This window comes from Delphinus delphis, chromosome 15, assembly GCF_949987515.2.
Source record: "Delphinus delphis chromosome 15, mDelDel1.2, whole genome shotgun sequence".
NCBI lineage: Eukaryota > Metazoa > Chordata > Mammalia > Artiodactyla > Delphinidae > Delphinus > Delphinus delphis.
In genome coordinates, this window is record NC_082697.1 from 57,828,942 (window position 1) to 57,851,382 (window position 22,441).

A 22,441-nucleotide genomic window follows, 5' to 3' on the forward strand; every position below is an offset into this window, starting at 1 on the left:
GTGTCAGGCCTCTTTTGGTGAGCCACAGAAACACAGAAGCCCCGTGAGGCGTCCATCATTTTGGGTTTGGTTTGGTTTGGTTTCTTTTTAACTTCAGGAGCCTTTCAATCTTCAGTTAACTTCATATCTCAATTCGCAGTACACTATGATCTTTGGTCCACGTGAGGCATCTCTCTTAGTTAATTTCCGTTTCCCCCATTCTCTTTCTTCTTTCTGGGCACCCATTCGAATGCACTCAGGGTGTATCCTTTTGTTTGCATGTGTTCTTAAATACGTGTTGCTTTTTTTATGTGCCTGTGTGGCACTCTGCACATCTAGAATTGGGCTATCAGAGCTCATTCTGCTTCTTACTTTTTCACTCTGTACTATGTTATATTTTTTTTAAGATTTGTTTTGGATGTGGCATTTTTAACATCTTTATTGAATTTGTTACAATATTGCTTCTGTTTTATGTTTTGGTTTTTTGGCCACGAGGCATGTGGGATCCCAGCTCCCCAGCCAAGGATTGTATCCACACCCCCTGCACCGGAAGGAAGAGTCCTAACCACTGGACTGCCAGGGAAGTCCCTGTACTATGTTATTAAGATCCACCTCCATGTTCATTTGGTCTGTTGCTTCTAATTATTGCTCCATCCTCTACAGATTGCAGCAGCTGCTTTGTACTGTCCTTCCCCTAGCAATAGACACCCAGGTGGCCTCCAACTCCTGGTCACCACAAATAGCACAGTGGTGAGCAACTTCAGATGGGTGTCCTTGTGGAGCTGTGGGAGCATTTCTTTGGTATGTATATACCCAAGAATTGAATCACTGGGTTGTAGGATCTCTGCATCCTTAGGTATTCTAAGTGGTACCAGGCTGTTCTGCAGGTGGCCACACACATCCACTCCCACCAACCCCTTGGTGTTGCCCAGCTTTCTAATTTTTGCCAGTTGTACAGTGGCAAGTGACACCTTGCTGCTCTCATTCTGGAACTTACATCTTAGTAGCACTTCTTGGCTATGTCGCTTTAAGCAAGTCATAGCAACCTACTGAGATTGACACTATGCCACCTAAAGGCAATAGATTCCACAACTCAGAGAGGCTGAATAACTTATCTGAGGTCTAACAGTTAGTGTGGAACTGTAATTTGAACCCAGAGTTCACACTCTTTTTTTTTCTTTCTTTTTTTTAATTTTTTGCATACGCGGGCCTCTCACTGTTGCGGCCTCTCCCGCTGCGGAGCACAGGCTCCGGATGCGCAGGCTCAGCGGCCATGGCTCACGGGCCCAGCCGCTCTGCGGCATGTGGGATCTTCCCGGACCGGGGCACGAACTCATGTCCCCTGCATCGGCAGGCAGACTCTCAACCACTGCACCACCAGGGAAGCCCCCCAACACACTCTTAACCACTGTACCATTATCAACACATTTTGTCTCTTTTCTAAGATATCATCCGGGTCTACACTGCAAGCTTCTTGTCAGGGGCTGTGTTTTAAACCTCTCTAGGGCCCCCGGAGAACTGAGCCCAGTGACTTTCTTACAGGGGATGCTCAGTAAATCATTGTTTTATAGGTTTGGAGAGAAAAAAAGTGCAAGGTGTCTTGTTGAGTTTATCTGGAGGGCTACAGGGTGCAAGAAGCAAAGAGGAACTTGTTTGATCCACAGGGTTGCTGACTGGGGGCTGGTTGTGGTAGATAAGTAACCCTGGGCTCCTGGCTTCTGGCCACCATGTGGCCTGCGGAAGCAGCTTGTCATGAAGTTGGGGAGCAGAGTGGTGTTAGGGGGCCTTTGGGGAAAGGCAGGGGGGAAAGCCGATAGGCAATGAGGAATCTAGAATCCCCAAATGCCTCATCTGAGTGGGCTCCCACACCCAGTTGGTGAAACCAAAGCTCGTAAGGGTAGAGAATGATATTCAAGATCAAAGGCAGAGCTGGAACTCAAACCCATGTCTCTAGACACATGGTTCAGAGATTTTCCATTCCTTCCTCAGGAGAAGATCCCAGTCAACAAGTAGGGAAGTATTTCTTCTCATGCTCTTTCATCACAGTGCATAGCAGTGCTGAAGGCTTTGGGGTAGCAAAGGAGTCCCCTTCTCCCTCTGAATGCCTCCTCAGACCTTCAAGGATACACCCCCCTCTCTGGGAAGAAAGCAGCTGATAACTGAGCCTAACCTCACTGTCATCATCTGTACAATGTGTACAATGATACCAATCTCCCAGAACTGTTGTGACAATTGAAACAAGATGATAAATAGAGAGCGTCCAGCACAACCCCAGACACAAAAGACTCTCCCCAGCAGAGATGGAGCACAGAAAGGCTGCAGAAACTGAATATCAAGGTCTGAGCTAGAACATTCTGGTAATACTTGATTTCCCTCAGGGGAGAGAGGAATGAACCTTTATTTCAAAAACGATTTTGGTGTGTATGTGCTTTCAAAACCTGCAGTGTAGTGTGAAATGGGGATGGAAACAAACCCCAAAAGGGACTTTTGGTGGCAAAAGGATTAAGAACTTTTTCTCAAGTTGGATGTGGAAGGTGGTGGCCCAGGGGGAAGGGCGGGTCCAAAGAGAACCTTCTAAAAATACTGCCCACTTACCAGAAAGACACAGCCCACTCCTCTGCTGCACCCCAGACAGCTCCTCAAAAGGAGAACTTGTCTTGCCACCCATGCCTCCTCGCTCCGGGCGAAGGCACCTCCCCAGGGTGGCCAGGGGGCCAGAGCCTGGAAGAAGCTGAGCCTTGGTGCCAGGCAGCTGCTTCAGATCCCAGCTCATTACTCTTCTCTTTGAGCCTGTTTCTTCATCTGAGAAATGGAAATACAAATAGCTAATGTGTGAGTTCAGCTAAACGGGATAATGTCTATAAATCATGTTGTTTGGTACCTGGCACTCAGAGGGCACCTATGAATTCTAGCTAGGCACCATCAGTCCTACTGATGGAGAGAACCCGGGGGTAGGTGAGCTAGAGGAAGGGTTCTTGCACTCAAGGGCTCCTTGGCTGTAGGATCTGTCCTGTGCTGGGGCAGCTGACAGGGACTCGCTCCTCTGCAGTGAGGCGGTCAGGGCTCTCTGCCTCCAGCCTGCTCTGGAATTGCAGGAGGAGGAAAGAGTCCAGTTAGGAGGCTCTGAAGCACTTCCTAAGCATCTAGAGACACAGGAAACATGGTTGTGGGAACCCCGGGAGGTCCCAGGCCAAGTTGATTTTGGCATGAATGGGAGGCGCTATGGTACTTCGGGGAGCTCTAAACTGCAAGCCTAGATTCTCAGGCTCCCAATATAATGGACTTCCTTTGACCGTGGGCCTCCTGTGTGCCTGGCACACCACACAGAGCCCTTCTTGGCCTTTTGATGGTCCCACAAGGTAAGTATCTTTATCCCAATCTAGTGGTGGGAAAGCTGATATTCAGAGAGGTTAAGTCACTTGCCTAAGGTCTCCCAGCCAGGATTCAAACTCAAGTTCTCCAACCAGGTGACCTTGGACAGGCCATTTCAGCGAGGTGTCTGAGTATCCTCCTTGGTCAAATAGGCATAATACTCCACATGCCTTCTCCCTAGGGCTCTTTGTGAGCTCAGATTGGGGGCTAGAGGCAGAAGTCTGTTGTGAGCTGCAAATCTTTGTCTAGTCAAGAGGAAATGTGTAAGATGCATGCTTTGTCTTGGAGATGCAGGAAGGTGCTGAGGTATATGTTGGGGGTGTCTGAGAGCAGACTTTCCAGGTTGCACTGCTGCCTCTGGGGCTTGCTTGTTCCTGTGGAGGTTGCGGGGTCTCCTTATGCAAAAGAACAGAAAGCTTGGCTTCACAATGTGGTAACGCAGGAATGGAAGAGAAAGGATCCCTTTATCAGTCTCACAGAGGTAAGAGGTGAATTAATAATAATAATAAGGACCATCACCCACGTTGTGCTCATCAAGTGTGTGCTGGACGCTATTCTATGCTTCCATTCATTAAGCACTTACTAAGTGATGGTCACCTTCCTAAGGGCTCTACATGAATTAACTCACCTAAGCCTTATGAGCTACCAAGTATTATTATTCCCATTTTACAGATGAGGAAACTGAGGGAATTCCCTGGTGGTCCAGTGGTTAAGACTCTGCACTTCCACTGCAGGGGGCCTGGATTCAATCCCTGGTCAGGGAACTAAGATCCTGCAAGCCGTGCACGTGGCCAAAAAATAAAAATAAAGATGAGGAAACTGAGGCTTCAAGAGATTTAAAAAATGAGATTAAAAAGATTTAAAAAATGAGATTAAAAAAACCCAGGTTGTGGTGAGTTGGTAGATAGGAGTGGTTTCAGAGCCAGGCAGTTTGACTCCAAAAGCTCAAAGGAGTTGCCTTCTTTCTCTACTGTCAGTGTATTGCCCTGTTATTTGATCACATTTGGTGATGCTGTCCAATGTTTGAAGCTGAGCTTGTCAATTAGCTAGACTTCTTCAGCCTCTTCCCCACTGTACCTCCCTCCATTGCCCATCTGTGATGGGACCCAGTCTCTATTCCTGAGCCTAGATAAATGGGGGTGCTTATTTGACTGGATATATTCTGATTGGCAGGAAAGAGCGTGGACTGGGAGTCTTGTGCTAGGGGATCAGGTGCAGGCCCCACCACCGGCAGACTCTTGGGCCTCGTGCAAGGTACGTCCCCTCTCAGGGTCTCATCTTCTCCTCTGTAGGATGAAGGAGATTGAGCTTGAAGGTCCCTGGCTGACCTTGTGGGAAAACTGAGAATTTGAGTGACTTGACTAAAGTCACACATTTCGTTCATGGAATTACTGGGGTTCGTCCTGAGCTCTTGTCCCCAGATGCCACAGTCTGGAGAAAGGCAGATGGCTACAATGTAGGCTCGCAATAAAGACCACAGACTGCAAAATGGGAGGCAGGCAGCAGGCAAGATTTGGGACAGGGAGGTCTTCTCTTACCACCCTGGACAGAACAGTAGATTGCTTCGTTGGCTCCCAGGACAACTTGTTGGAAGAAGTGGAACCCTCCCCGCACCTCCCAGCCTTGGCCCCTCTCCAAGAAACGGGAGATGGCGGCCCCATCTTTCAGTTCTGCTTCCTCCAGTCATGGTTGGCTGGGCCTTTAACGCAAGCCTGCTATGTTTGTGTTCCTGTAGCCCACACCCAACCCACTATAAACAGTCCACCCCGGCCAGGGCCTCTCGTTGGACTGGAAAGTTCATTCTCTGTGATATGTGCGTCTGTGTTGAGACCCTCCAGAGCTAGCAAGAGTTGTTGATGAGTGAAAGGAGAAGAAACACCTGGGGAGGTGGTGGTAAGTTGTGCGTGTGTGTTTTCTCACAACATTTCCCTGCTTCAGTTTCATTTTATTCTGGCCCAGGCTGGGCACTCAGAAGGCTGTCTTAGATCCTCTGGCCAGCTCTCTTCTCACCTTCTCCAAGAAGCTTCTTTTGATTCTTTCCAGCATGTATCTGCATCCCAAGTATAGCGGGTTGAATAGTGCCCCCCCCCCCCCCCCCCGCCAAAGATATGCCCACATCAAATCCCTGGAACCTTGAATGCTACCTTATGTGGGGAAAAAAAGGTCTTTGCAGATGTAATTAAGTTAAGGATCTTGAACTAATATCCTGGATTATCTGGGTGGGCCCTAAATCAATGTCCATTTAAGAGAAAGGCAGAAGATTAGGAGGTGATGTGACCACTAAGGCAGAGAACGGAATGATGTGGCCACAAGGTCACAAGTCAAGGAATGCCATCAATTCCCAAATATGGAAGAGGCAAGGGAGGATTCTCCCCTGGAGCCTCCAGAGGGACCACGGCCCTGCCTGCACCTTGATTTTCGACTTCTGGCCTCCAGAACTGTGAGGGCATAAGACTCAGTTGCTTCAAGCTACTAGGCTTGTGGTACTTTGTTGCAATAGCAACAGGAAATGAACAGACCATGGAATCATAGACTCCCTGCACTAGAGAGTAGGGCGGGGTCATTGGAGCCACGCAGATGCAGCTTCACACTGGCTCTAGCCAGCAAGAGCTGCACGTCAGGGGACTGTTAGCCTCTCTGAGCCTCACGCTGCTCGTCTGCAAAAGGGAGACCATAATGCCTACCTCCCAGTGCCAGTGTTTTGTTTTGCTTTAACAGCTTTATTGGGATATAATTCAAATGTCAGACAATTCACTCATTTAAAGGGTACAATTCAATGGCCTTTTTGGTACATTCACACAGTTGTGCAACCAACCCTCAGCCAACTTTAGAACACTTCATCGTTCCCCCAGAAGGAACCTCATACCCACGAGCAATGGTTCCCCATTTCCCTCCACAATTCTCCCTCCACCGTAGCCAACTACGAATTTACTTTCTATGTCCAAAGATTTGTCTGTTCTGTATATTTCATATAAATGGAATCATACAAGATGTGCCTTTGTGTCTGGCTTCTCTCACTTATCAGGATGTTTTCAAATTTCATCCATGTTGAAGCATGTATCAGTACTTTCTTCCTTTTTATGTCTGAGTACTGTATGGATATACCACATTTTGTTTATCCATTTATCCATTGATGGGCATTTGAATTGTTTCCATTTTTGGGGTATTATGAAGTATGTTTTTAAGCACATTTGTATACAAGTTTTTGTGTGGATACAGCCAGGGTTGTTTTGAAGATTAAATGAAGTAGAACCTAAGGCATCTGATATGTCCTCCAACAATTAATAATGAAAGATATTAGAGGAAATATGCCCCAACTCTTTCAATTTACAGATTAGGAAACTGAAGCATGGAGAGGAGCACAGACTTGCTTGAGGTCATCCAAGGCAGGAGAGCATAACACTTACATGCAGGTCCATGAATCAGACTGCCCAGAACTAAATCTTGTTTGGACTTGGGTTACCTTATGTAGGTCACTTCACCTCTACGAGCCTCAGTTTACTCATGTGCAAAATGAGGTTAGTAATAGTACGTACCTCATATGGTTGTTGATGTGAGGATTAAATGTGCTAGACCACGTGTCTGGCACATAGTAGGTGCTCTGTACATCTTAGCTGTTGTCGTTCATGGTAGTGCCAGCAGCAGAACTTAGGTCTCCTGGCTCCCAGGTATGAGAGGTCTTGAATCTACACTTCTCCAGTTCCCTTTTCTGTGTCACGGGCATCTTCCCAGTGTGACTGTAGGTTCTGTGGAGGAAGGACATAGGGCTGCTTCTCCCCACTGCCCTGAGCACATAAGAGGTGCTGAATGAGAACCTTTGCTCACTTTCTTTGGCTTCTGCCAACCCTGGCCTTCACCAAGAGACCCAGCTGGAGACTGTGATAGGTGTTAATTCCCTGCATCTTTCCAACACCCCATGAGCTAACTGAGTGCGTCTCCCTTCCAGGCAGTGGACAGCACACAACCATGGAGTTGGGGCCTCTAGAAGGTGGGTACCTGGAGCTTCTCAACAGCAATGCTGACCCTTTGCATCTCTACCACCTCTATGACCGGATGGACCTGGCTGGAGAAGAAGAGCTAGAGCTCTGCTCAGGTGGGTTCTCCTCCCTCTGGCCCCTTCCAAGTCCCTCCCCACCCCTCTGCCTGCAGTAGAGATGGCAACCAGGGGAAGCCCTGGCTGTGGAATTCCGGTCAGCACCACGGACAGCTCCAACTCCCTGCCACTCCGGCTCCTAATGGAAATATCTCCCAGCCCGCCCTGCCTCTCCCTCCTTCCCCACCAGCCCTCTTCCCAGATCTTTCCTGCTTCATCCAAGTGGCTTTTCCTCCCAGAACCTGATACGGACACCATCAACTGCGAACAGTTCAGCAGGCTGTTGTGTGATATGGAAGGTGATGAAGAGACCAGGGAGGCTTATGCCAATATCGGTGAGGAAGCATTATGAACCCAGAAAAAGGACAATTGAGGGAAAAGATTCTTTTATCTGTTTTGTTAATCTCACCCATTCACCAGGAGCCTCCAGGCCCTCCCTCAGAAATCGGGGCAAGGGGGGATGGGGAGCGAGGGCTAAAAGGACAGAGAATCGGGGAAAGAAGGGAGATGGAGAAAGGTAGGGAAATAGAGCCCTTCACTAATGAACACCAGGCAAACAAATCTCACTTTTCCATCTTCTGCCTCCATTTCTATACATTTTTCTATTTGTTGCTCTTCTTTCCTTCCCACAAAGCCCGTATCATATGCCCCTCCCTCCCTCCCTTTCTCCTCAGCTCCTAAGCTAAACTACTCTAGTATTTGTAATAACTACCTTTGGGGGGCACTTGCAGCCTGCAAACCACTGTGCATGTGTTATCATATTGAAATCTTACAAAAACAAAGGAAGTAGGTACTATTAGTATCTTCATTTTACAGATGAGGAAATTGAGGTTTAGAGAGATAAAGAATCTACCCAAGGCTGCATTAGAGATAGTAATGGGTAGGTCTGAAATTCAAAGTCCTTATTTTTCACCACAAGAGGGAAGGTATCTAGAGTGGGGAGGTTTGGTAAGGCTCAAGCTGAGAGGCTGGTTGGCAGCTTGAAAAAGACCTACAGTTTTCAGACAAGGGCAGAACTCTTTGGGACTCTCTGGGGAGAGGTGTTTCTGTTGTTTTTTGTGGGGGGTGAAGGATCCCTCCTTACCAGGTTCACCACTGTCTCATACAGAGGCTTTGTTGAATTAGAAAAAGATGCCCCTTCTTCTAGAGGATGCAGCCCCCATTAAGATGTAACAGCTTGGCTATCAAAGTGAAGGCTGGATTCCTGCCCCCATTTGCCCTTTTTTCTGGGCATCCTGTACAGTGAACAACCTGCACAGATGTTCTTCGTGGCCCTTTTCCTGGCATCCCAAGAATCACATCACTTAGGAGGTCTGGCATGAACATGGCTAGACATTCCCCAACACATAGTTAATCCAGCATCATACAAGGGCAGAAAATGGAGAGGAGCAGTAACTGTATGTGTCTCAAAGATTACAGAACTGAGAACCTGCCTGCTTCCTTCCCTTCCTGAGAATTTACTTGGGAGAAGCAGAAATGTTTAGGGCTGAGAGTATTCACATTTCCTCACAACTGGAGGCAGTAATGAATGAGTTGGGCTTTTTCCCAAATCACTTAGGATTTGGGGGCTTTCTCCCCTTAGGGGCATCTACACAGGAAGTGGGAGCAAGTGGAGGAGGCAGCTTCACCCGAGTCTGTTCCTGAAGTCTCTGGTCCTGGGCATGCAGTCATCTGAGGCACCCCGAAGGATTACATTGGCTTCCATTCCCATAAAATGGGAATAATAATCACACCTGCCTCATGGGATCACTGTGAGGATTGAATAAGTTTCTGTGCGTAAAGTGTTTAGAGCAGGAATTTGAGAAGAGTAAGCATTCAGTAAGTGTCAGGTACCACCCCACCACTACCATCAACACCACCATCATTATCACCATTTATGCCCTCACTCCATTCCTCACTCAGAAGCCTTTTATGGCTCCCCATGGCCTGTAAAATCCAGTCCTAACTTTCCCCAACATGAAACCTTTACTGAAGACACCTATTTCTAAGAGTTTCCCAAACACCTCTCCTCACTCTGTCCCCACTACCCAGATAGCCCTACACTTTTCACCTCTCAGAATCTACCCCAACCCCCATCTTTCAAAGTCTGGCTTCAGGACCCCTTCCTCTGGGAAGCCCTCCCTGATTGCCCCATCCCACTATATACACTCTCTCCTCTTGCCATGATAACTGTCTTCCATTTGGCTCCATGCCATGTTCCACTTCATATAATTAACCACCATTGGTTGTCTACTGTGTACTAGCTACTGTGTTGATTGCTTTAAATGCAGAGCCTCTAACCCTCACCATCCATCCCTCGGTCGTAGGTGTTATTTATTCTCATTACACAGATGAGGAAATGGGGGCCCAGAGAGGTTAAGTAACTGACCCAAGATTGTACAGCTTGTAAGGCAATTGGGGAGTAGAACTGGAATTTAAACTCAAACTCAAGACAACTCTACTACGCTGTGTTGCACTACTTTATAGCAATAGAAAAATTTGTATGCATACATATCATCCCTTCAATTAGATTAAGAGCCCATGAAGTTTCAGTGTTCCTTCATTAATTTGATCATTCATTCAGCAACATTTATTGAGCCCCAGTGTGCGCTAGGTCTGGAGGGTCACGGTTCCCCGATGCCCAGCCCAAGGCCGGGCTGGGCAATAAGCATTGCCCAGCATTCGGTGAGAACTAGTTGATTGACTGCACTTTTTCTTGTCTGGGCAGCGGAACTGGACCAGTATGTCTTCCAGGATTCCCAGCTGGAGGGCCTGAGCAAAGACATTTTCAGTAAGTTGGGGGGGTCTTGTCTTAGCCTGCATTTCCTTCCTTGTTCCTTGGAGAGTGCTGTAATACCCGACAACCACCTTTGATGGATGGTCAGATCATCCCCAACATAGGGACAATGGGAGCTCACCTTGGACGTCCACTGACTGTGTGTGTTGGTGTCTTTGGTTTTTCCCCGAAGTCGAGCACATAGGACTGGAAGAAATGATCAGCGAGAGTGTGGAGGTGCTGGAGGAAGCAGGACAGAAAAGTCAGAAAAGACGTGAGTGAGCCCCTCCCTGATCCGGCCTAGCCTTGCTTGACTCCCAGCCATGCCTTGGCTCTAAAACCTGTTACGGCTCCCCGTTGCTTCCCTCGTTAAGTTCTGTCTGCTCTGCCAGGCTTGGGTGTCCCACCCACCTCTTCCCTCACCACTGCTCCCTGGTGACCCAGGGAGGAAGCAGACGGCCCAGGATCAAATGGCCCCTCTCCTGATGGGTCTCTACCTCTGGCTGTTTTGATTGCCATTTCCAAAAGGACCTCTGGGCTCTGGCTTCTCTTCCATCCTTAGTTGTCACCCCTGTATTTAAGGGAGGTCTCTTCAAGCACAGTTTTTTCCCAGCAAGATCTGGGTTTGAATCCTGGATCTGCTGTTTATAGTCTATATGAACTTGGGCAAGTACCTGCATCTCTCTGAGCCTCCTGGTCAGTCTCCCTGCCTCCTTAATCTGTCCTTACCCGGCAGCCAATGTGGACTTTTAAATGCAAATCAGATCATTTTGCTGCCCTGCTAACCCTCCAATGGCTACAAAATACACACCACAAGGGCTGTTTGATCTGGCCCTTCCCACCTCTCCTAACTCACTATGAGCCACCATGCTCCAGCCATACTGGCTTCTTTCCATTCCTGTAACCCATGTATCCTTTTCAGCCTCAGGGCCTTTGCACTTGCTGTTCTCTCTATCTGGAATGTCCTCCCCCTTCCCATGGTGGGCTTGGGAATCTGTTAGGTCTTGGCCAGCATGTCACCTCCTCCTGAAGGCTTTCCTAGACCAACTTTTTCCATATAAATTACCTCACTTATTTTCACCTTGTTTGTGTCTCTCCTTCCCTGTCGCACTTGTCATAATTTGGACTTATTTTATTTATTGCCTTTTGCTTAGTTCCCCCACTGTGAGGACAGGGACCTTGTCTTTCTTATTACTACATCCCCAGCACCTGGCACATGGCTGGCATGCAGGAGCACCTCAATAAATATCCACTGAATGAAAATTTCCATAAAATGGGCCTAACAGTTAATCAAAAGCTTACTATGTGCCAGACCATATGTAAACCCTGTACCTAGTTATTTAATTTGAACAGGTAAACAGGTGCATGGCATAAAAATTCAAAATGTGTAAAAAATATTCAGTGAAAAAAAATCTCCCTCCCATCCTTTTCCCCCAGTCCCTCATTTTCCCTCCCTGAAGACAACCTATGTTGCCAGTGCCCTTTTAGTCTTGTTAGGAATATTCTATTTGTCTAAAAGCCAGCTCTTAAAAAAAAATTTTTTTTCACACAAATGACCACATTTTACCTACACTCTTTCTTCATTTAACATGTCTGGGAGGTTATTTTCTTAGCACTAATGGAAAACGCATGGTCCTGCCTCCAGGAATTTCCCTTTCTTTCTATTTTTTTCCTTCCTTTCTTTTTCTTTCTTTCTTTCTCTCTCTCTCTCTTTCTTTCTTTCTTTCTTTCTCTTCCTCTCTCTTTTATTCTTCCTCCTTTCCTTCCTCCCTCCTTCCCTTCCTCCTTTCTTCCTTTCTTTTCATTTCATAAACATTTTCCCTAATATTTTATTATGAAAAATTTCAACATACAGCAAAGATGAAAGAGTTGTACTACAAACAACCATATACCCATCACTTCCATTCTACCATCAGTGTTTGGCTATAGTGGTCTTAACACATCTCTAGCCATCCCTCTATTCATCCGCCCATCCAACCATTTTATTTTTAGAACAGTTCAAGGTAAATTGCAGACACCAGTTCTGCCCCATATGTCCTTCAGCATCCTTGTTATTTTTAGGGCTGTGTGGTATTTCACATGATCAACCATAATTTGGTTCATCAGCCTCTTGCTAAGGGACACATAGGGGTTTTCTCAATGTGTTACATGCTTGATACTCACTCAACTGATTTCCAATGCATTCCTGCCAAGTGGGAATCACTGCCCCCATTTCACAGATGAGAGACCAAAGGCTCAGAGAGGCTGTGTTGCAGAGACGCACAGCTAGGAAGGGACCAAAAGCAGGGTTTTTTAAATTTTTAGTATTATTTTTTTAAACTCAAACTCCTCTTGTGTCCCCTCTGTGGCTCTGCGTCTCCCAGTGCCTCACTGTCCTGGGTGCTTCAAGATGGGGTTTGGGCTCAAGCAAATGAGTAGGGGCAGAAATTGTTGGGGGCTGGGGAGGGAAAGGGACCCCCAAGGCCACTTCCCAGCCATTTAAGGCAATTCTATAGGGCCTGCTGGGGTCCACAAGCCCCTCCTGGCTTGGAATACCCCTTCCCTGGGGCTGATGACCATGGTGTTCTCTCTGCAGCCTTCCCAGAGGAGCTGCCTGTGGATCTGAAGCACAGGAAACTAGGTGAGCAAGGCGGGTGGGTCCTGGGAGATTGATGGGCAGGAAAGCCAGGGCCTCCTCAGGCCCACATGTAAACTGGCCTTTGAAAGCCAGGGCTCAGAGAGGTGAAGCCACTTGTCTGAGATCACACAGCAAGTGAGAGGTGGAGTTGAGATTCAAACCAAGATCATGATTCCATAGCCCGTGCTCTGAAGTTCAGGGACTGCTGGGAGATTCAACTCCTCCTACAAAGGCTCTCCCCTAACACCTCCCTCCTCTTAACTCTGAGTCAGAGCTGAGACCCCATCCTGCCACCACCACCTAGTTCCACTGCCCCTCCAGGCCACATGTCTCCTTTCAGAGTGTAGAGTCATCTCGGATCAGCTAGTTACCCAGTGCCCTCCCACCCTCCGTAGAGCCCCCATGCCCCAGTGAGCCTCTTCCCCCATATTCATCAGTCCCGCTCCCCTCCCACTCAGTTGTTATTGCAAAGGTTGGGCAACCAGCCCCTCTGCGGGAACAGACTGAGGAATGAAAGCCTCATAGTCCGATGGAGGAAGCCTGGTCCCTGCCCTCAGAAAGTTCTAATCGGATGGAGAAGACAGGGACCCTGTCCACGAAGACCCCAGGATGATGGAGAAATAGTCTCTGTCTTCAGGGAGCTCCCAATCTGATGGGGGAGGCAAGTCTCCACCCTCCTAGGGCTCCCAATTAAATGGAGGAGATAAACTCCTGCCCCAGTCTGATGGGCAGTGCTTGGGGCCTCTTAGGGGGCCGGGGGCTCAGTGACTGGCTGTAGAAGCTGGTAGGGGCCTGGGCTAACAGCCTATTCATAGGTCTATCCCACCCCTAGCTCTCCATGGCAGGAAGCTCTCAGGGCCCAGTCACAAAGAGGAGGCTGGGGGTAGAGGGCTGCCTGGCACAGAGCAGTTGCTGATAAAACCAGCTTCACCCAGGGCAGCGAAGAGGACAGGAGTTTCCTTCCACTGCCAGTAGAGATCTGCTCCCAGAGCGCTCCCTACCCTGGGAAGGCCCCTGCAGGCACCCACCCAGATCTCACCCAGCCTCTAACATTGGCCCTTCCTCACAGCTGAGCCCCTAGCCATGCCCGTGGTGACCGGTGCTTTCCTGGTGGGGCTAGTGAGTGAATCTTCAGCTCAGCCCTGCCCGTCACCACCTGCTCTGTTCAACAAGGAGCCAGCACCCAGCCAGACCCGGCTGGAGGACACCGGTATGTTAGGGGCTTGCAGAGGGTGGGCTTCCCCGCTGCCCAGAGGCAGGAGCCGCCAGGGACGGGAATTCCTCCCCTACTAGTGTCCCCCACTTCTGTCCCAGCCAATGCCATCCTCGCTGTCCCCATCAACCCAGTCTGTGCCAGAAAACATGCCCTGAAGGAAACGCATTCCTAGGAAACACAGCAGGGAATCCCTGCCAATTAGGGAATTCACCCGCCAGCCCTCTGCTTTCATCAGCTGGGAACTGAGCGCCCTCTCTGTGCCAGCACCACCACCACAGGCAAGCAGACACAGCTGCGGCTCTCTGGAAGACTGGAGCCCTTTAGAAGGGAGTCAGCTGTTAATTAAGATGTTAATGGAGAATCCCACCTCACCGCCTTTGTCTCTTGCAGTGCCCCCTTCCAGTTCCTTGTTGAGCTGCCTGAGTCTCCCTGCTGGACCCATCCAGATCATCCCCACTCTCTCCACTCTGCCCCAGGGGCTCTGGCAAATCTCAGGGGCTGGGACAGGGGTCTCCAGTATACTCATCTACCAAGGTGAGTATGCGAGGCCGGACGCCCCACCCCCTCTGCCTGTGACCTGACTACTCCCTGATCCCATCCCCCCTCCACCCCACCCCCATCCCAGATATTTGGCAGTTTTAGCCTAGCACCTTCTCATGATCCTCCTTCCCCAGAACACCCATCTCTGTCCCCATTTCCCAAAAATCAAAGCGGAGGAGCAGGGCTCCCCAACGTGGTCTGGGTGAGTGATACACCAAGTGGCTAAGTGGCATTTTTTGGGTCACTTTCCCCGAGTAAGCCTTAGTTTCTCCTTTTCTATCAAAAAAAATTAAACTTTATTATATTTTAAAATCACAGCATCGGGACTTTCCTGACAGTCCAGTGGTTAAGACTTTGCCTTCCAGTGCAGGGGGTGTGTGTTCAATCCCTGGTCTCAGAGCTAATATCCCACATGCCTCATGGCCAAACAACCAAAACAAAAACAGAAGCAATACTGTAACAAATTCAATAAAGACTTTAAAAATGGTCCACATCAAAAAAAAAAAAATCTAAAGTAAAAGCACAACATCAATGCATGCTCATTAACAAACCAAGCAATAAGAGATACTTACAAGAGTTCCTGAGTCTCTCCCTCACTCTTTTAGTATACCGTTGTGAACAGTTTGGTATGCATCCTTGCATAGCTTTCTCTGAACTGCCTTGTTTCCAGGTCAGTAAAATGGTCCCTGCTGACCTGCCACATTGAAAGGTTGTGAATTGTCCAAAGGAAGGCATGTTGGTCTCTAAGGGATGGGAGAGAGAATGAGGCTAAGGGGGATACTTCCACTCAATTCAAGAGCATCTTTTGAAGGTTGCATGCCAGTTTTTGTATAATGCGTTGGTGCCCCAGGAGCAAGAGGGTGTTCTGGGCATCCAGGAAAATGAGTACTGACCACACAGTGGGAAAAGTGCTGTATAGCACTTGCCCTAAGCTCCCTATGAGCTGATTGTGTCCATTTCACAGATGGGAAAACCAAGGCTCTGGGAGCCTAGTTGTAACTCCAGAGCTCTTTCCTCAACTTCGGCCTGAAATTTCTTCCTCTGGAAGTTCCCCTCACCTTTCCCCAGACTCCCAGCCCTACAGCCTGATTTGGGAAGGGGGTCACCCAAGTGGGCTCCTTGTTGTTTCTGTACTCCTTGCCCTCCCCATGTAGGTGAGATGCCCCAGGCCAGCCAAACACCTGCCTCCAGCAGCACAGCTGTCCACAGCCTCCCAAAGTCCCCAGACCGGCCCGGCTCCACCAGCCCCTTTGCCCCATCGGCAGCTGACCTCCCCAGCATGCCTGAACCAGCCCTGACCTCCCGCACAAACCTAACAGGTAAGAATCAGCAGGACCTGTGAGAGTTACTGGAAGCAGAACTGAGGCCCTGGGGGAAGGGATTGCCTCAGACAATGAGGTCCACGAACAGAGCTGCCTGCAGACACGGGCAAGTTGTGTTTTTGTGTAAAACGGGGCAGGGAGGGTCTCCAGGGAGGGGGCATATGTGGGAGGGTTGGTGAGGGGAACAATTGGAGAATCCATGGGCCACCACCAGCCTTCACCATCTTGTTACATGGCAGGAAAACAGGCTCAATGCAGCCAGATCTTCTGAATTGTCAGCAGAATCTGGAGATCTTGATTTTTTTTTTTTTTTTTTTTTTTTTTTTTTTTGCGGTACGTGGGCCTCTCACTGTCATGGCCTCTCCTGTTGCGGAGCACAAGCTCCGGACGCGCAGGCCCAGCGGCCATGGCTCACGGGCCCAGCCGCTCCGCTGCATGTGGGATCCTCCCGGACCAGGGCACGAACCCATGTCCCCTGCATCGGCAGGCGGACTCTCAACCACTGCACCACCAAGGAAGCCCTGGAGATCTTGATTTTAACATAGATATTGTGATTTTTAAAACACTGGTGAAAATTTTAAAAGTACAACTGGCCAAAAAAAGACATCTTTGAGCAGGATACAGCCTCAGGTCACCACCTGGTAACCTCCATCTTGCGGAGACTCAGCCCACGTCAGCTCTGACCTTGCGATACTCAGAGGACCGATGCCCCAGAGGGAGGGAGGTCCCTGGGGCGCCCCTCACCCTAACTCTGACACTGGCTTCTTCCCCTCCAGAGGATGAGATGTCCCCCACCCAATGCCCAGCAGCTCACGAGGCATCCAGCAAGCTTCCCAAGTGGCCTGGTGAGTGGTGGCAGGGTCCCTCTGCCTGGGTGCTGGAGGCTTCCTGTCACTCATTCACCCAACACTTATTCAATCCCTCACTTGTTGGCTCATTCATTCATTCACTTGCTCATTTGATTCCGCCATCTCAGCATTCATTCCGCCAGTTATACCTACACTTAGAGCAATATTTACTGAGGACCTGCCCCTCGTAAGCCCATGCTAGGTGTTGACATCTTGTTTGTGAGGCTGAGAGAATGAAACAGGGAAGGGAGGGTGATTGGGAGAGTGGGTGAAGGCAGGAGTGGATGATGGGTGTGGGAGAGATGGAAGGTGGGAATGAAAGGGCAGCTGAGAGAACGGCCAGACGACTGAGTCTGACTCTGTTCCAGGTACACTTCCAGGCACATGAGATGTGGTCAATCATTAAAGTTGTAAACAGGGACTTCCTGGTGGTCCAGTGGTTAAGACTCTGCGCTTCCATTGCAGGGGGCGCGGGTTTAATTGCTGGTCAGGGAACTAAGATCCCGCTTGCCTCCCGGGATTGTTTGCGGCCAAAACAAACAAACAAAGTCATAAATAACCCCAGTATGATCCCCATTTTACAGATGAGGAGACTGAGGGCTAGTGGGGTATATCACATGCTCAACGTAACAGCAATAAGTGGTAGAGCTGGAACTTGAACCAGAAACCTGGATTCCACTATCTTAACTCTTAGCACCACCAACCCCACCATGACCTCCCTATGGTCAGTGAACAAAAGAAGAGGGTTAGTGAGTAAATGAAAGAGTGGACAGATAATCAAGTGAGAAGATGAGTGAATGAATGGGTGTAGGAATGAATGAATGAGTGTCTGGGTAATTGAAGGAGGCAGCTAATCAAGAAGGCAGTCGGGGAAGACTTTGACGAATGGATGAACAAGCTAGTGATGGTGGCCGGGCTGGCCACTCTGCTGCCCTCACAGTGGCCAATCCTGCCACTAGCATCCTCCTCTCCCCCACCCCACACCCTTTGACATGTGCAGAGAGTGTGGAACAATTCTACTGCTCGCTACGGAACAAGTACCAGGCTAAGCCCGCAGGCCCAGAAGGCATCCTGGTGGAGGTGGACCTGGTGAGGGTAAGGCTGGAGAGGAGCGGCGGCAAAAGCCAGGACAGAGAGCTGACCACCCTGGACTGGGCAGAGCGGCAGCCGGCCCGAGGAAGTCTGGGCGAGGTGCTGCTGGCCTCTAGCAACCACCGGCGGCCACGTGAGACGCAGGTGATCGCCGTGCTGGGCAAAGCAGGACAGGGGAAGAGTCACTGGGTCCAGGCCGTGAGCTGGGCCTGGGCCTGCGGCCAGCTGCCACAGTACGACTTTATCTTCTGCATCCCCTGCCACTGTTTGGACCGTCCGGGGGACACCTACCGCCTGCAGGATCTGCTCTTCTCCCTGGGTTCACAGCCACTGTCAGTGGACGACGAGGTCTTCAGTTACATCTTGAGGAGGCCCGACCGCATTCTGCTCATCCTGGATGCCTTCGAGGAGCTCGAAGCCCAAGACGGCTTCCTGCACAGTGCGGGCGGACCCACGTCGGCAGAAGCCCGCTCCCTCCGGGGGCTGCTGGCGGGCCTCTTCCAGCGCAAGCTGCTGAGAGGCTGCACCCTGCTGCTTACAGCCCGGCCCCGGGGCCGCCTGGCCCAGAGCCTGAGCAAGGCCGACGCTCTGTTCGAAGTGGCCGGCTTCTCCGCCCAGCAGGCCGAGACCTATGTGATGCGCTACTTTGAGTGTTCGGGGACCACCGAGCACCAAAAGAGAGCCCTGGCGCTCCTCCAGTCCCAGCCATTTCTCCTGAGTCACAGCCATAGCCCCACTGTGTGCCGGGCCGTGTGCCAGCTCTTGGAGGCCCTCCTGGAGCTAGGTGATGAGGCCCAGCTGCCTTCCACGCTCACGGGACTCTATGTTGGCTTACTAGGCCCAGGAGCCCGTGACAGCCCCCCAGGGGCCCTGGTGGGACTGGCCAAGCTGGCCTGGGAGCTGGGCCGCGGTCACCAGAGCAGCCTGCGGGAGGGCCAGTTCCCATCGGCCGAGGTGAGGGTCTGGGCTGTGGCCCAAGGCTTGGTGCAGCCCACCCCGGGGGCCCCGGAGACCAAGCTGGCCTTCTCCAGCTTCCTTCTGCAATGCTTCCTGGGCGCCATGTGGCTGGCTCTGAGCAGCGAAATCAAGGACAAGGAGCTGCCGCAGTATTTGGCATTGACCCCGAGGAAGAAGAGGCCCTATGACAACTGGCTGGAGGGCGTGCCGCGCTTTCTGGTTGGGCTGGTCTTCCAGCCTCGTGCCTGCTGCCTGGGAGCCCTGGCAGGGCTGGCGGGCTCCACCTCAGCGGTCAGGAAGCAGGAGGTGCTCACCAGGTACCTGAAGCGGCTGCAGCCTGGGGCGCTGAAGGCGGGGCGGCTGCTGGAGCTGCTGCACTGCGCCCACGAGGCGCTGGATGCCGGGCTTTGGCAGCATGTGCTGCAGGGGCTCCCGGCCCACCTCTCATTCCTGGGCACCCGGCTCACACCTCCCGACACCTACGTGCTGGGCAGCGCCTTGGAGGCGGCGGGCCGAGACTTCTCCCTGGACCTCCGCAGCACTGGCGTTGACCCCTCTGGACTGGGGAGCCTCGTGGGACTCAGCTGTGTCACCCATTTCAGGTGGGGGCCGGGGGCAGGAGAGTGGGATCCTTTGCCTTGGGCACCTACAGCGGTCTTGGTGCTGTGCCCAGTGCTGACTCTGTGGGGTCTCATTCAGCATGAATGGCAGTCAGATGGGGGCAGAAGTGATTCTATCCTTTTTTAAGATGAGGAAGCCAAGGCTCAGAGGGGTACGGTAGCTTGCCCAAGGTCACACAGCCAGCATCATTCTTTCAACCAGTATTTGAAGGCTGGCCTTATGACAGGCGCTGGGCCACGTCTAGAATCTAAGACTGACCTGGGTTTGAATTCGTTTTCTTTTCTCCATCCCCTGATCAAGCCACTGTTTTGTCATGGTTAGATTAAAGCCATAGCCTCCCCTGGCCTCCCTGCCTCCATTCTCCTCTTCCACGCCACTTTATATTCAACCATCAGCGCACATCTCCCTAGAAATTGCATCTGATCATATTCCATCCTTCCTTACAATCTTTCAGAGGCACCCCACCTCCCTCAGGATGAAGTCAAAGTTCCTTAATTTAAATTAAGGAATCTAAATCCTTCAGTGATCTGTTTGATCATTTAAGCCTAATCTCCAGAGAATCTCTGCCACCTTCCCCCTAAGCATACTTTACCCAAGCTGTAAGGTCTACACCATTGCAGTGGTTCAACTGAGAATTTAGCACTGAGCTTCCTGGTAGCCAAAGCAAAAAGGGAAATAAAACCACTGGGAGAGTTGAGAAAAAGGAGGAATTGATAAAGACTTGAGTGGTCATGGAAAACGTTCTAGAGGAAGTAGGGGTTAAGTTGAGGAAGGAAAATATCTGAATAGGTAGGAGGTCCTTCATGGAGCCGCCACCCCCCCACCCCCCACATTATGGTCTAGCCCAGTCACCATGACTGGGTCTGAAGCCCTTCCTCCACAGGGCTGCCTTGAGTGACACAGTGGAGCTGTGGGAGTCCCTACAGCAGCATGGGGAGGCCAAGTTACTCCGAGCAGTGAAGGAGAAGTTCACCATTGAGCCTTTCAAGGCTGAATCCATGAAGGATGTGGAAGACCTGGGCAACCTCGTGCAGATCCAGAGGTGAGAGGGGAAGGGCATGGGAGTTGGTCCAGACCATGCAGGACCTAATATTAAGTTTGCTATTAACACTTCTTCCTCTTTTGGGGGGACATCCCCTGCTCCCCGCCAGCCAATGACCATCTAAAATCTCTCACTGCAGTCACCACCCAGGCAGAGTCCCCAAGATTTATCACTCTGTCCACTTCAGAACTTGCCATCATGTACCCAATTCTTTCTCAGCTAAAGCCAAGGAGATATTCTCTCCTGCTAAGAGTTCATAAGCTGCCTTCTGCATCCAGTAACACAAATGACACCTATGGCCACCTTTCAAGGCAGCCAGGACCAGTATCATTCCCATTTTCTAGATGGCAGAGGTCTAAGGTTCAGAGGGCAGAGGAAACGTGACCACAGAGCAGCTGTCTTTCCCTCATTCCTTCATCATACATTGTTTGAGCACCTACTATGCGCTGTCTGGGATGGGTGTGGGTAATGCCTCCTCTAAGGCTCTTTTCCGTGAAACACACAGTAATGCCTTAATAATATCCTGTCCTGAGGTTTTTCTTTTTAACAAGGGGACAACAGTAGCCCAAGGAAGGCAGTCCTTCTGGGGAATTTTGGGCACTGGGGCAGGCGTCCCCCCTAGGAGGGGGCTCCATGACAGGTGAGGAGCCAGCTCTTCCCTAGCATTGCCCGTTCTCTCCAGGACAAGAAGTTCCTCTGAAGACACGCCTGGGGAACTCCCTGCCATCCGAGACTTAAAGAAGCTGGAGTTTGCGTAAGCAAAGGGGTAAATTGTCTCGGGTCCCCACGAGGTTTCTCCTCTGGCATTAGCTGGGCTTGTGCCACCAGAATGGAGATGGGTCCTCAGAATCATTCTTACCCTCTTGCCCCACCACTCTGGAAACCAGCTTCCAGCAGCTGGGGCATGGCCGGTCTGGGCTAGTCCTGGAGGTTCTCGGGGGTGAAGCTAACTTGCCCATTTGCTGGTGAACATACTCGTTCGCATCCACTCATTCAACAGACCTACTCATATGACCGAGGCCACTGTTCTCAATGAGCTTGCTGTCCAGTGTAAATAGACAATTACCACCTGCTGTGATTAGTGGCCAGAAACTCAAGGGCTGTGAGCGTGAAGACTTAGGGGAGGTCAAGATGACTTCCTGGAAGAGGAGACTGAAGGCTTGAAGCTTGACAAAGAAATAGGAATGAACCATGCTGGGTGGAGATATTATCTCCCCACTGTACAGAAGCAGACACTGAGGCCTTGAGAGTGTAAATTGTTTGTCCAAAGTCACAAATGTCAGGTCAGCCTGGCTGTTGCTCCAACAAACAAAAAAGTTAAATTCATGGTAGGTCCTTGTTAGGGATCTAAAATCATCCAACAATTAAGAAGGAATTATTAAACAACTACAGTGTACTCAGTGCCATAATCTTATTAATTTCAAGAGCCACTCTGGGAGATAGTCATTATCATCCCAATTTTACAGATGAGGAAACTGAGGCCTAGTGAGGTTAAGTAACTTGTCCAAGGTCCCCAGCTGGTCACCCACAAGCTGTCTGCTCTTCCTGATCACAGCTCCCCCCGTGCCAAGAAAAAGCCAAGCGTTTCTTCTTTTGAACAGCGACAAGAGGCCAAATTTGTGCAGAGGTGAAAAATATTGCTGAAAAGAGGAACTGTATGAAAACAATCACCAAGGGCCCCTTCTGGCTTTGAATTATTTTTAGCTTAAAAAGCCCCTAATTCAAGGTCGGAACTATGCTCTGGGGAACAGCAGCCATGGGGTAGAACAGCCCAGAACCCGGAGAGTAGCCACCTGCAGGCCAGAAGCCCTGAGAAAGTTCTGAGGAAAGAAGGAAGGAAGGAAAGGACTATTTTGGGCATGAGACTGGCAGCCACCATGCCGGGCACCCTGTAGATCTCATGTGCATGTAGATTAGGCCCCTCAGCCGCTCAGAACCCTGCAGGGGCTCTGCTGGTGGACGATTCTCCCCTGATTCAGCCCCCATT

General features: G+C 50.3%; 1 protein-coding gene across 1 annotated transcript in view; it reads left to right on the forward strand.

Moving 5' to 3' along the window:
- The window catches only part of CIITA (class II major histocompatibility complex transactivator), a 39,378-nt gene that overhangs the window by 8,067 nt on the left and 8,870 nt on the right, over positions 1-22,441 (forward strand). The window contains exons 2-13 of the mRNA XM_060031743.1: positions 7,298-7,444; positions 7,684-7,779; positions 10,152-10,214; positions 10,393-10,473; positions 12,775-12,819; positions 13,886-14,026; positions 14,423-14,566; positions 15,727-15,891; positions 16,671-16,739; positions 17,743-19,393; positions 20,296-20,454; positions 21,137-21,208. Coding sequence (XP_059887726.1) covers positions 7,298-7,444; positions 7,684-7,779; positions 10,152-10,214; positions 10,393-10,473; positions 12,775-12,819; positions 13,886-14,026; positions 14,423-14,566; positions 15,727-15,891; positions 16,671-16,739; positions 17,743-19,393; positions 20,296-20,454; positions 21,137-21,208 — 2,833 coding nt within the window. The remainder of the gene's footprint in view (positions 1-7,297; positions 7,445-7,683; positions 7,780-10,151; positions 10,215-10,392; positions 10,474-12,774; positions 12,820-13,885; positions 14,027-14,422; positions 14,567-15,726; positions 15,892-16,670; positions 16,740-17,742; positions 19,394-20,295; positions 20,455-21,136; positions 21,209-22,441) is intronic.